Raw genomic sequence first — 14,014 nt, 5'->3', positions numbered from 1 at the left:
ATTCTAAAAGATCTTTGATTCTAATAATTCTTTGAAAAATAGTAGAATTAGTGTGTAGATTAGAGAAGGTGTTACTATGTTTTCTTGAACGGCCTCTTGAAGAAGGTCAGGGACCAATCTCATCTGATGCCCTTGGAAAGCCTAGAGAGAAGTGATTGAGAAGGAGCCAAGCTTGGCTTTAAACTAACTGTTCCCTGATGATAGAGAAGGAACATTTGAGCGACCCTGTTAGGTAGACTTTCCTCTCCTGTAAACTTTGACTTAACTGCAAACTTTATATAGTTCTAAAAACTTCATATTCTAGTGCCTTTTAAGAACTTATCGTTAGGATTTTTACTAGTTTTATTAGTGAAAGTAGATACAGAATGAATAAAGCATGTGTCTTGTGGTTCACCTTCGTAACTTAGTTGGTCAGCCCTAGCTAGTAACCTGACTTCTACTTAATGAAGTTATCCTGGCTTATAAAACTAAAGAATATGAAATGTTAAAATTCTTAGTGAGTGTGTATAAAGCACTGGGGAAAGTCAACATTAGAAAAGACATTTTAAGCTTAAATTGTCCTGTTTGATGATTTAGGTTCTCTGTGTTACTGAAAATATGTACTTTGTTAGAGCTTAATATGTATTTTTTGGTCATATTCATGCCAAAACCTCAAATTTTATACAGATTGATCCTTTAGGAGTGGCATACACATAATGTATCCATAGTTTAACAATGGAATCATAAGGAATTTTTTCCAAAAGAGATTTTTTAGAAGAAAAACTGACATTGCATTTAATTGTATATTTTAACATGTCAAATGCCTTTTGGAAAGAATAGATGCAAAGCTATTGGCATTTTCATCATCACTGCACTTAAAACTGTATTTCAGATTCAGGATTTACACGGAGTTATTTATTTGGTAAATTCTCTAGATCCATAGGTAAGTGTGTAGGACTTGCATCAAACGACAGCCACTAGAGATATCTTAATTTTATGAGTCTGAGGCACTGCCTACTGTGCTAAGAAAGGCACTGAGATATCTTAATTTTAAATTGATGTCTTTTAAGAAAAAGAAGTAGGCATAGGACCAATCCCAGGCCTACTTCATTTATCCAGCAATCACATAATGAGGATCCACAGGTGATACTCTTCGGGGGACCACTTGGCCCCAGAATTCAGAAGCTGAAAAAAGGCAGGGATTGTATCCACAAGGAGCTTACAGTGTGCTGAACAACTCCATAAGCAAGTATGGCCAGGGTGGGAGTAGAGAAGGATACTACTAGTACAGGTTTTTCAGAGAGTTAAAGTATGGGCATAGCATAAAGGTAGCTTTCTTATGAAGTCTGTTACTGTCTTCCTCACCCCCCACAAATCCTCCAAAGTAAACTGTTAAGCTTTATTGTCTTTATTTTGTTGGTGGAAACTACAGAGATTTTAACTGTTGGACTTTCTACTTCTTAAGCAAGGGCTTACTTACTGTCTCTTGGAAAGCAAACATGAGTCTTGGAAGTTGCTTGTGATTGGGAATAGCTAAAACAGTATTTCCTTTCTTTGTGTTTTTCCCCCCCAGGGTTTTAAAGTTAATATAAAAAGAAAATATTAACTAAAGTTAATTATAAAGGGAAAGTCTATCTTGTCACTAGCTATATATATATATATATATATATATGGTTGCTGTAAAATAAGTACAATGAAAAAAATGTTAATTTGTAGCTAGATGCATCCACAAAGGCTCTGAAACCAGCTACTACTAAGTAAAAAAAAAAAAAAAAGTATAAAAGACCTAACAGTGGCAAACTGAGACTTTCTCTTTGGAATTATCAGAAAAATTGAGAGATAATTTAAAAGGGATAAATGAAATGTCTTGACTTTACACAGCTAAAATGACCTCCCAGACCACTTCCCATCATTTGGAAGATGGGATAAATATTTAAGGTACACACCATTCTTCCAGGTTTATAACAGTTGCTGTTTCTGTGCCCCCATCAGTTGTTTTTTTATATAGTTCATAGTATTTCCTAATACTATGTGGTGTACTGAGTTAAATCTTCCTTTCTTGGATTTCTGTATTTTCTCTACTATGTTTTCTCAAAAAGAGGACTTCATTCTTTTTTTGTTGTTGTTTTCTATAGCACCAAGTACTCTGTAAGGCAGAGAGGAATACTCAACAGATATTTATTAGGTAACTGGATCACCTCTAGAAATTTCTTTGAAACCAGTAGTTTAATAACCTTTTCTTGTAAATTATTAAAATCTCCCTGGATAAATTAACTGGTTGATGGCATGAGTCTAAGGTGGAATCCCCAGCATTTGTTGGATTAACATTTGTTACTTAGTATTTTAACTAGTACTTATATTGTATCATTATGTTCAAAGGCTTTAATAATTTATATTAAAGTCTTATCTCTTTTATCTGTTTGAAAATAGATAACTGATATTTGCATATTTTTGTGTATTTCCTCAACATATTTTGGTTAAATGCCATGTAATTCTAGTAATTGTTTTTGTCTGCTAAGGGCAGTATATCTGAAAGTTTATTTAATGAGGATGTCCCAAGTTGTTCACTATGTAAGCCTGTTTTATTGATATACATAATGTGTAGAATTTTGTCATTTGGATATACTAGTACAGTAGTATGTAACAGCATATGTAATATATAACTTCTTAAAAATGTCTACTCTTGTGGTATAAATTTTTAAATTATGAGATCACCTTAGTGGTGTCTGATCAATATTATTTTGGTTCTTTAATTTTGGTGGGAATGTGTGGGTTAGTTGGGTAATTTCAAGTTATCTCTAGGACAAACTGTTGCCCAGAACGAATCTAGAGTGAAATGGTAAATTGGATGCAATTTTAGCTATATTATCTTTTGGGGACTATGTCAGATTTTTGACACTAAAGATCACTGTAGATGAGCCATATACCAATAAGGAAGATTGGTAAATATTGGAATACCTCTACTAGTGGAAAAAGGGATTTTGAGGTATTTAGTATTGCCTGGCAAACACAATTGAAAAGAGTAAATAGTTCCCAGGGCTACTCCGGCTCCAACATGGGTTGGTTCTTTGCACTGAACTAACTTTTAATTATATTTAATTCAATGCAATAGAATTCTTGTAAAAATGGGATTTTTGACCGTATCAACCTTTTTAAAGGAAGGGTTTTATTTATGAGAATTCTTTTTTTACTTGAAATCTGTTTAATTTTAGTGTGTTTTTAAGAGGATGTCTTTATAAATAAAGAATAGGTGGTTTTTAATCAAGCATTTACAAAGAGCTGCATAACACATCATTGGTTTATGCAGTTTTCGGTTGTAGGTCTGATCTTCCCATCTGTGACCCTCATTTAGTGTGTATATTAAATTTAGGTACCTAGAGTCTAAAAGCTTCTTGATTAGGACCTAAGATTCTCCAAAGCTTTTCATTATGTGTGTTTATCTGTGTAATGAAACTGGAAGGTAACTATAATAATGTAAGGTAAAGCAGGTCTCTTAAGCCTTTAAAAGGTAACTGAGCAGTGTGCTTGGATGTCTTTGCTAAAAAGAAATTCAGATACCCTGTATATGTTTTCTCTTCCTATCCAGTGTGTCTGGTTACCCTTGAATGGTTTAATTGATCAACTTACTGGTAGTAACTTAACCTGTTCTACTTTGAAATCACAAGCTAATTGCAGTTATATATGACTTTTCATAAAACTACAGTCATTCTTGGGGGACCTGGGTAGCTCAGTCAGCTAAGCATCCACCTTTGGCTCAGGTCATGAGCCCAAGCTTCCTCCTGGTTGAGCTCCCTGCTCAGCAGGGGGTCTGCTTTTCACTCTCCCTTTGACCTCCTCCCTGGGTCCCCCTCCCTGCTCATGTTCTCTCTTGCTTTCTTTTTTTTTTAAATTAAAAAAAAATTTTTTTTTTATTTATTTATGATAGTCACAGAGAGAGAAAGAGAGGCAGAGACACAGGCAGAGGGAGAAGCAGGCTCCATGCACCGGGAGCCCGATGTGGGATTCGATCCCGGGTCTCCAGGATCGCGCCCTGGGCCAAAGGCAGGCGCCAAACCGCTGCGCCACCCAGGGATCCCCTCTTGCTTTCTTTTAAATAAATAAAATCTTTAAAAGAATAATCATCTTTGTTTATAATTACTTTATTGCTGTGGATTGACAAATGTTTTCCTTTTGGCAAATAGTGAAATGTTTCATCTAGAAAGATACAAGTCTTCTAGTTTTTACCAAGAAACCAGCACAGGTAATAAGCATTATCTCAAAACATTGTTAGGTTTCTAAGATGTTTTAAGACTCTAGGCAAGAAATAGGGACCCCTTTTTGGTTGCCGGAATAATTGTGAGGCATGACGTCTGAGGCATTTGCTGCTCTGTGCTGTCATCCAGAGCAGTAACTGTTCTGGATGGATGTTCACTTTGAGGTCTCTATGATTATAGTACAGTGTTCTTGTATTCAGAGCAGACAGGACAAAGAAAAGACATAGACCTTTTTAGAGGCCTGAGTAGCCTGAGAAATGCCTCCAGGCTGTGTGTATGAAATTGCTAGCCCTGGACTCTTAGGCCTCTACTGTTGCTGGCAGAGACACCATTGTTTGAGGTTTAAACACTGCAGGAGGCTGTTGACATGTCTTTACCTCCTCTATCACAGCAGGAACTGGGGGAGGGGTAGTTTGGGGAAGAGGAAAACCTCATAGCAAACCAAGTTAAGAAAGGGAGTCACTTTTTTTTTTTTTTTGAGTCACTTTTGCAAACTAATGTCATTTCATTCCCCTTCCAAACCTTTTTCCTTTTTTCTTTTTTAAATCTTCCCTAGACCTTTGGAGCTTTTAATTAGAAACTCCCACATATCAACATTTCCTGATCCAAACTTTTATTCTAGAGTTGGGCTTAACAGTCTCTGGTTCCCTCAGAACCAGACATTCCTTAAGCTATGGAAAGAAAATATCTTTTTTTCTTAATATTAAAGCCAAATTGGTAAGTATACAGCTGAGAACAGTTACAATATAACTAAATACTATTATATCATTTCTGTAGTATTTTAGAGGTTTGTTGCTGACAGCATAAATATTAAAATTTGAAGTTAATCATTTTTTATATTTATCACCAGGAGAAGATGTGAACTTTATAGAGAGCCAGCTGTATACATACCATGTTGCAGTTAGTGCTGGAAATCATTTGGATTCCTTTGTTTGCAAGCAGTGGAGAGAGACTATCTTAAGCAAAATGGAGATTTGTTTGAAGCAGGGACGGGATGGCCAGTTCTTAGAGTGGCCTCAGGTAAAGGTAACTCCTGGGATCTCAGTAGGCAGAACTGGCAACCTTTTTTTTTTTTTTTTTTTTTTAAGTATGCTGGGGCGAGGGCCTGGCAGTCCCTAAACTAACTGCTGGCCTTACTACTCAAAATCAAATTCCCAAGAGGGGAGGAGCTTGATTGTCTCAGGCTTGGTTGGATCAGGTTTCCCAGTATGGATCAATTACCAGGGCCAGAGGGAATGATTACTGATTTGCAAAATAAGGGGTTTGGGAGGAGAGGGGGGAAGAAGACAGACTGAACAAATAAAAAGTACAAATGACTGAGAGTTAATTTCACGTAGGAAAATACGGAAGGAGGAGATATTCTTTCTGGGTTATTCTTTTTTGTGACTTGTTCACTAGCAGTCTGATATACTGTAGGTTTTTCTAGAGGGAAGAATGTTTGGAATTAAATAGGTTCTTACTGTTTTAACTATAATGAAAACGAGCTATCTCAGTATGTTTAAAAAAAAAAAAAAACTATACAGAGGCGCCTGGGTGGCTCAGCGGTTGAGCGCCTGCCTTCAGCCCAGGGTTGATCCTGGAGTCCCAGTATGGAGTCCTGCGTCTCGGGCTCCCTGCCTGGAGCCTGCTTCTCCCTCTGCCTATGTCTCTGCCTCTCTCTCTCTCTCTCTCTGTGTCTCTCTAATGGATAAATAAATAAAATCTTAAAAAACAAAACAGAACAAAACTATGCATCAGAAACTTTGATTTTTAGTTTTGAGAACATAGAAATTTTCGTTCTGGGTTTTTTCCCCCCCATCATCATGTTCTAGTTTATGTCAGTGAGACACATTTTTTTTCAGTCATTAAGCTTATTTAATATTTTTTCTTACATTTAATATTAATGTAAGAATAATAGTCAAAATGAAGGAAATGTTTTGTGACTGATGAGACCTGATTGGGTTTTTTTCCTATATTTATTTTTTAATATATTGAATTTGCATTTATTCTTGGTATTCAGTATAGAAAAAACCATCAGTAAGGCATAAATTTATATTTTTCCTCAAAGAAACTTGCCACATAATATGCAGTCACTTTGGGTTCATGCTGGTTTTTTTGTGTCTTGGGGTTTTGGAGGGTATATTTCAAAATTTAAAATGTTTAAAAAATTAAGACATCTGAGAATTTGTTAAGAACTATTTTCTCTCTTGATATGATTCTCTTGGAAACAACATAATTGCTAGTCCACAGTAGTCTGTACTATTTACATGGTACTCTCTGGCCTCCCCAGTTCTACTTACGAGAATTATTAAACATGATTAAACGTATGTGTTCCTGCTACTTGTTCTGTCACACACTCATAGAGTTACCCATGTGAGAGGCAGTACTGTCACAGATGTAGAAGCCTGCAGCTCAGACTGTCTGCCCTTGTAATTCACTGGAGGGGGTGGGTGGGAGGGTGAGGTGGTGGTTGGCAGTGGTGCTCTATGGAAACCTTGTTCTGCTGTTTGCTGATACATGTGACTTCTCCTTGGACCAGTATAATCTGTGTTTGGAGACAATTGCCTGAGTTCTCAAGGTGGATTTTGTATATTCCACACAATTTATAAATATTTTAGGTTAGCATCCAAATGGACACTTCAAATTTGAAGCTTCATCTGTTGCATTTTGTAAAATGTGATGGTATACTAAAACTTCCTTCATGTATAGATCGCCTTGTCAAAAAACTTCTAATGAGTAGCTCCTTTTCACTTCACCTTGGGAATCTTTTCTCTGCACAGTTGTGTGTTTTAAGATTCAAAGCCGTATACCCCAACTCTCCTTAGGGCACTAATGACCAAACACACTAATAAGCACACTTACATTTTTCTTCCTTAGCTCCTTAATAGGATAATCTATGGTTATTCTGGGTATATTTAACCATATTTTCTTGCTCAACTAAATAGAACTTAAATGAGATTTAAATCATATTAGTAAGCCTTAATAGGGCATTGGTTATTATTGAAAAGGTTGGTTAATGTTGGAGTGAGCTCAGCCGTTCACTGAAGTAATTAAAGCCTTTTGCAGCCTGAACCATCACCTGTAAGCTTGGAAGAATTTACAGATTAAACCAATTTATCCCCCTAATGTCATCTATCACAATTGGGCACAACTACCTGCCTTACAGAAAGAAACATCTCTTTATTATGGTTACTGTCAATCTCAGTGAAGTATTATTTAAGAGAGCTGGGGTTTGTTACGCAATAAGAACATTATTGGGCACCACTAAGTAATTGTTTCAGCACAAGATTTATATTGCTATTTCTATAAAAATAATTTTGTGTAAGTTAGAGAGACTTACTTTAAAGGTCTACTCCAAAGCTTATGGTGTATCTTTTTTTTTAATTTGAGAGTGAACAAGTGCAAGTAGGGGGAGGCGCAGGGGGAGAAGCAGGCTCCCCACCAGCAGAGCGGGAAGCCTGACCTGGGACTCAATCCCAGGACCCCAGGATCCTGACCTGAGCTGAACGCTGATATTTAACCAATTGAACCACCCAGGCACCCCTATGGCGGAGTTTTTACTTAAGCAAATGATGGATTAAAAAAATAAACTGATTTTGCTTAGATAATTATACTTAACTTTTTTGTGTGACAAAGTTAACTAGTACTTTAAACAATTTTAGTGAAAATTTATTAGGCTTAGTGATTTAAAAAATTGAGAAATAATTCTACTAACATTAGCATCTTTGTAGGACCTTAAGAAATTTTAAGGAGCTTTATATTCTGAAAAGATTTTTCCTGAAAGTTTGGAGTAGGTTTCCTAAATCATAAAAGTTGTAATAAAAAGGCTAATATTGATAGAGATAGAGTAAAAGGAAAGTTAAAGAAACCAAGTAAGAATTGTCCTGAGTTTTTATTTTAGGACTCTATCAGAATGGGTGATAAACTTGCACAAGTATGGAGCAATAATAAAGTGTGTACCAAGAAGTGTATTGTGACATTTATAATGACAAAAGGTTGGAAACAACTGAGCTACTACCTCTCTTGAGGGACCAGATAAATAAATTACACGTGTCCACATAGGAAGCAATACATACAGTGTTGCTGTTGAAAGGAGGAGGTGGTTTGGTTTACAAGATTAGGAATGTGTGCTTAGATTTGCTAAGTAAAAACAAGCTGCCCAGGTGTATATAGTTTGCTACCATTTGTATGCATGGAATAAAACAATATGCAAGTAACTGTTTGCTTAAGCAAACTTAACCTGGAGAAGGACACCAAAAACTGGTGGCAACTGGCTGCCCTGGAGCTTGGAAGGGCAGGTGGGGAAAGGATTTGAGGAAGACTTCATTTTCACTGTGTATCCTTCTATGCCTTTTGTATCATATGCAGATGTTTCCTATTAAAAAATGAATAGGCAAGAGTCATTGGTGTACCAGGGGAGGAGGTATTGCTTATCACTCCTGCCTCTGCCCTCCTGTGTCTTGTGCTCTCCTGCCTGGTGTCTTCCTGACTGCAGCCCCCCCCCCCCCCCCCCCCCAGCTGTCAAGTCTTTTTATTTGTTTTGTTTTAAACACACTCAACATACACTACGTATGTTGCTCTTCAAGCAAGGAATTCGTCGCTTTTCATCCATGCAAAACAGTGTAAATCGGCATTTACTTTCTTGAGGATTTTTTTTCTGGAATTTTTTGTGAATTTGTGATTGGTGATGATTTGGTAAAAGTAAATAACATTCATTTTGTAAAAAATAGCCACGAGATAAAGTTAAACTAGTCATTCTCGGGAGACATAGTTTTGATTGGTATTTTTTAAAAGTCTAACCTGGATACTGTTAAAGTTTTTATTTGTTGCAAGTATGTTCCTGGTTTGTTTGCTTTAAACTTTTTGTTACTATCATGTAGAAGTTTAAACATATAATCAGTTGATTTGTGTTTTCTTCTGTGCTTTTTAAACTTAGAAAAATTACTAGTCTGCTATACCTAATTTTTATAATCTAACTTCATATCTTGCTTTTTAGTGACCATTTTAGGCATGAGCTTCATGGAATGGAAGTTTCATTATGGGTTTATAGTATGTTTCTCAGCTTAGAGATTCCTTCACCCAGCATATTACTTTATCCAGAGCTGAGTGGATTCAGGGATTGGTGCTAAACACACTCACAGGATTGACTTATAAATTTAAACATTAGAGTCTCGGGGTAGCCAATATTTGAGGGAGTTCCTTTGGAGATTTCCTAATTCATAAGTCCATGTATGAATACAAATTTCAGGTCACAAAGCTGCTTGACACCCTCCCTCTTTAGTACAACGGGGGAATTATGTGAATGTTTACATAAATTAGGGTAACTAGATAGATTACTTTGCTAATTTAGGGATTTTTCTGTGTTTGGATAAAATATCAATGGGATTTTAATTAGATTGCTACATGTTGAGGTACCTGAGTGGCTCCTCTGCCTTTGGCTCAGGTTGTGATCCCGGAGTCCGGGGGAATTGGCTCCCAGTAGGGAGCCTGCTTCTCCCTCTGCCTAAGTCTCTGCCTCTCTGTGTGTCTCTTATGAATAAATAAATAAAATCCTTTAAAAAAAAAAAAAAGATTACTACATGCTTTACAGAGTGCCGAGGATAAAATAACTAATTTGTTCCCTATACTTCTTTCACATTTTTTCTAAGAGGAGATACATCTTTCTCCTTTCTAGAAACCCAAATTCCTCAGTTTTCTAGGTCCTGTCTGGAAAGAAACACTCAAGATATTATGGTGGGGAAAGAAGAGAGGGTAGCCAAACTGTTGTGAAGCCGAAGCCTCTAAAGAATAAGTATTTGTGGCAAATATATACTTGGGTTTTCTTAGGTTATATTGACATTTTAGGAAGAAATTATTAATTCACTTTGGAACGGAGATGTGTTGTCATATTTATTGTCAGGTGCAATTTTCCCCTGTCTTGTATTTTCAGGGAGGAAATAATGCCGGCCATACAGTTGTTGTAGATTCTGTGGAATATGATTTTCATCTTTTGCCCAGTGGAATAATTAATCCAAATGTTACCGCATTCATTGGTAAGTGTATAAACTGATCCACTTGGGTTCTTTTCCCCTCTCAATTGATAATTGTATTTATTTTTCATCATGTGAGCTGATTTCATCTCTCACTGTTCATTGATCCCTTATTAAACTTGACCTTGGTACCCTCTGGAATATACCTAACTGGCTATTTTACAACTTTGTATTTTAGCATTAATGGTTTTTGTAATAATTTGCATTTAACTGAGGATGCCCTGGTGGCTCAGTGGTTGAGCATCTGCCTTCAGCTCAGTGTGTGATTCCAGATTCCCTGAATCAGGTCCCATCGGGCTCCCTGTGGGGAGCCTACTTCTCCCTCTGCCTTTGTCTCTGCCTATTTCTGTGTGTCTCTCATGAATAAATATATAAAATCTTTTTTTTTAAAAATTTGCATTTAACTGTAGTCATAGAGCATCAAGTCAGCTTTCCACACACTGATGCCCAGTAGGCAATACAAGAGGTGTTTCATGGATTGATTCTGAGCCCTTAAAACATGATGCAATCTGCAATCTTTTACTCTAGTTTTTTTTTTTAATTTTATTTTATCTTTAAAAGTGCTAATGACAATCCACTAAGTTGATTTTATGACCACTAATAGGGTGTGATTCCCTAATTTGAAAGGCATTGATTTAGCATCTACTGTAACCTGGTTCAGTTTGCCTAGAAGTACATAACTTGGTTCTTTCAAAAGAACAGTTTCACTTGGTTTCAAAGAAGTTTCAAATTATACCAAATATAATGTTAATGTTTTATGCTCTATGTATTATGTATTTACATTACACTACTGTTTAAAACTACTGTTTAAATCCTTTCTGTGGTAACCAACTCCCTGATAAATCAGATGTCCCATTTGTCAAAGTCCTTCACTCTCACTATTCTAGATATATGGGTTATTGTAGATGTCCGTATTATGAGTATAGAGATTTAAGGTTGGGATTTCTTTGTTTTCCTTTAGGAAATGGTGTGGTAATTCATCTTCCCGGATTATTTGAGGAAGCAGAGAAAAATGTCCAAAAAGGAAAAGGTATGAAAGAATGACAACTTGGCCTGGGGAGTAGCTTCTTGTTTTTGGAAACTTGTTCTGGAAAGTTCGCTGGGATCTCATGCCAGACAAACTTAACATTTTGTCTTATACTTTAAAATTGCAGGTTAGGGCAGCCCAGGTGTCTCAGCAGTTTAGCGCTGCCTTCAGCCCAGGGTGTGATCCTGGAGTCCCGGGATCGAGTCCCACGTTGGGCTCCCTGCATGGAGCCTGCTTCTCCCTCTCTCTCTCTCTGTCTCTCATGAATAAATAAAATCTTAAAAAAATAAATAAATAAATAAAAATAAATAATAAAATTGCAGGTTATCATAGGACAAATATTTCAAGTCTATTAAATTGTATTCATTTTAATCAGTATTTTTATTTTTTTATTTAAATTCAATTAGCCAACATATAGGACATCATTCGGTTCAGATGTACAGCATGTGATGAGTACTGTTATATGCAACTGGTGAATTAGTAAACTCTTCATCTGAAATTAATCAGTATTTTAAACAAAAGACACATAATGTCATTGTGTACGCCTTGATTTTTTTTTTTTTTTTTTTTTTACACCTGGGTCATCTGCAGAGTGTCTCTTTAGGCTGTTGAATTACTGTCCGCTGGTGTTGAGACTCAGAGATTCTTGAGTTCCTTTTGTCTTTTGGGCTTAAGTTGGCATCCCCATCTCTCAAAGCTCCGTGAGCTTTCTGAGTCAGGAAACCAGCGAGGTCCCCTTTGCGCACTGTCAGGCAGTCTCGTTTCCATCATAACGACCTGGGGACATTGAAGAAGGTTATTGATGTCCTTCCCTCCAAGTGAAGGAAATGCTCCTTCTATGACGAGTATTCACTTCCGTCTTCTCAAAAACAGTTTTTTTAAAAGCTTAATTTCCTGCCTTTCCTAATCTCTTGGATTTTTGGAAATCTGTTTACAGTTCAGTCTGGCTGCCTTGCTGGGGTTTGAAGGGAGTCTGGCCCTGCAGGTGCTGCGCAGTTGAGGAAGAGCATTGCTTCTCCTTGGCTCATACTAAAAATACTTAATTCCATTACGTTGTTAAAGTTTATTGTTCAGACTTAAAAGTAGCAATCTGACCTCAGGTGTTCTGACAACTTAATCTGACGTCACAGAGTCCTGCCTGCTGTCCTGCCATCTCTGTTGTCCTGTGTTGCTGTCTGCTTTTTAAAGTGGTCAATTTGGGGTCGCCATGCTGCTCTCTGTTCTCCTTCATCCTCTTCAAACATTTTGCCCTTCTTTCTTTTTCCTTCTAGCTTGTCTAATCCGGAATCCACTTTACTGATTTTCTTTGTAATATTTTCTGTATAATCTGCCTTAAGCTAACTTTAGAATACAGACTTACCTGTCAAATTGACTATAAGAGGGGGAGGCTTAATATTCCTGTTTCACTTTTAGCACAACCTCTTTATAAGGAATCACTTTCGAAACACATCTTTGGATATTATCAAAAAAATTACAGCACATTTTTAATATCCAGATAGTTATGAAAATGTTTGGAGCCTGGCAGCTTATTCTCAGAATGCATGTAGCTTAGTAAGGTTTTTAAACCTTATGTTTTAAAGAAACATATCCATTTAGATTCATGTATCCATTCAGCAATAGTTCTTTGAACATTTTTGGGATGATAGGCCTCGTGCTATGAAATTCATGGCCCCTTCTCTCAGGGAAGATACATACATCACATTACAAGTCAGTTGGAGGATTAGTGAGAACATTTTATTATTTTGTTTAATCCCACTTTTATAATTGTCTTTTGGGAAAAGGTACTAGTCCCCAAATTAACCCTTTTCTTGAAATCCTCTTCCTCCTGCTTGGCAGCTGGTTCCTCCTCCCCTGCCTCTAACAAAAGTTACCTTTTCCTACCATTTACTTTTGGATTCTTAGAAGTATTTTATGTGGATTTGACTGGCTTGACTTTGGAGCTTTTTAGAATAAAACTTTTAGAAGGATAGAATTTGTGAATGACAGGTGAGAAAATTATTGTTAAACTGGTTTCCTAAGAGGAAGACAAGATGTGTTAAGTGTTTGCTTCAGTGAAAAGCACTTTTAAACATTGTATTTCTAAAGAAATTAAGATTTAAAAATTATACAAAGTGTTCAATTAGCTGTATCTTTTTTCTCCTTTCCTCTAGGTCTGGAAGGCTGGGAAAAAAGGCTTATCATATCTGACAGAGCTCATATTGGTAAGGGGCATCTAATGCATTTAACTGTCTTACTGTCAGAAACTTGTCTCATGGAAGCATTTAGTAGCCAATTTTTCTTTAATTCTAGTGAAAACTAAGTAGGATGGATTATAATAGTTGGGCTCCAAATACATGAAATCTTAGTAATTTTTTTCTTTTTTCTCTTCTGGTAAAGGACTGGGCTAAATTTTACCTATTTCCGAAGAAAGAATTAGCTAACCAATTGAACCATAAAAGCAGTATCTCAGGAGACATCTCTAATTCTATTATTAAATTAACTGTATCAAAATACGAAGCACATTTATTTTCACATTAATTAATAATCATGTAAAAGCAGGTTTGCTATCTGGCAAATCTGTAGAATGACTCTGTGTCTTAAGTGTAATAATGCAGCTTTATCAGTGGTTCAGGCTTTATTCAGAGTAGTCCTCTCCTCTATGATTAGTTAGAGCAAACTGGATTCTAAAATTAATTCCAACCACCACTAATAAATATGAAGTTTGTTTCCCTGCTGTTATCCTATCTCTGATAGAATTGTTAATTATC

At 36.4% G+C, this 14,014-nt stretch overlaps 1 protein-coding gene across 7 annotated transcripts in view; it reads left to right on the top strand.

The window, feature by feature from the left end:
* The window catches only part of ADSS2 (adenylosuccinate synthase 2), a 36,476-nt gene that overhangs the window by 2,806 nt on the left and 19,656 nt on the right, over positions 1-14,014 (top strand). For 3 of the 7 annotated variants that reach the window (XM_035718466.2, XM_025430585.3, XM_035718469.2), the window contains exons 2-4: positions 10,141-10,243; positions 11,202-11,270; positions 13,418-13,468. Coding sequence is in view for 4 of the 7 variants with exons in the window: in XM_025430585.3 (XP_025286370.1) it covers positions 10,141-10,243; positions 11,202-11,270; positions 13,418-13,468 (223 nt within the window). In the remaining 3 variants the exon portion in view is untranslated. Of the gene's footprint in view, positions 1-4,149; positions 4,220-5,082; positions 5,253-10,140; positions 10,244-11,201; positions 11,271-13,417; positions 13,469-14,014 lie in introns of those variants that run through there. The other 4 variants (XM_025430587.3, XM_025430588.3, XM_025430584.3 and 1 more) reach the window with 3 other exon arrangements.

This window comes from Canis lupus, chromosome 7 (genome assembly GCF_003254725.2).
Source record: "Canis lupus dingo isolate Sandy chromosome 7, ASM325472v2, whole genome shotgun sequence".
Classification (NCBI taxonomy): Eukaryota; Metazoa; Chordata; class Mammalia; order Carnivora; family Canidae; genus Canis; species Canis lupus.
Note: the sequence above shows the minus strand (reverse complement) of the source record. Positions and strands in the feature narration are given on the sequence as shown.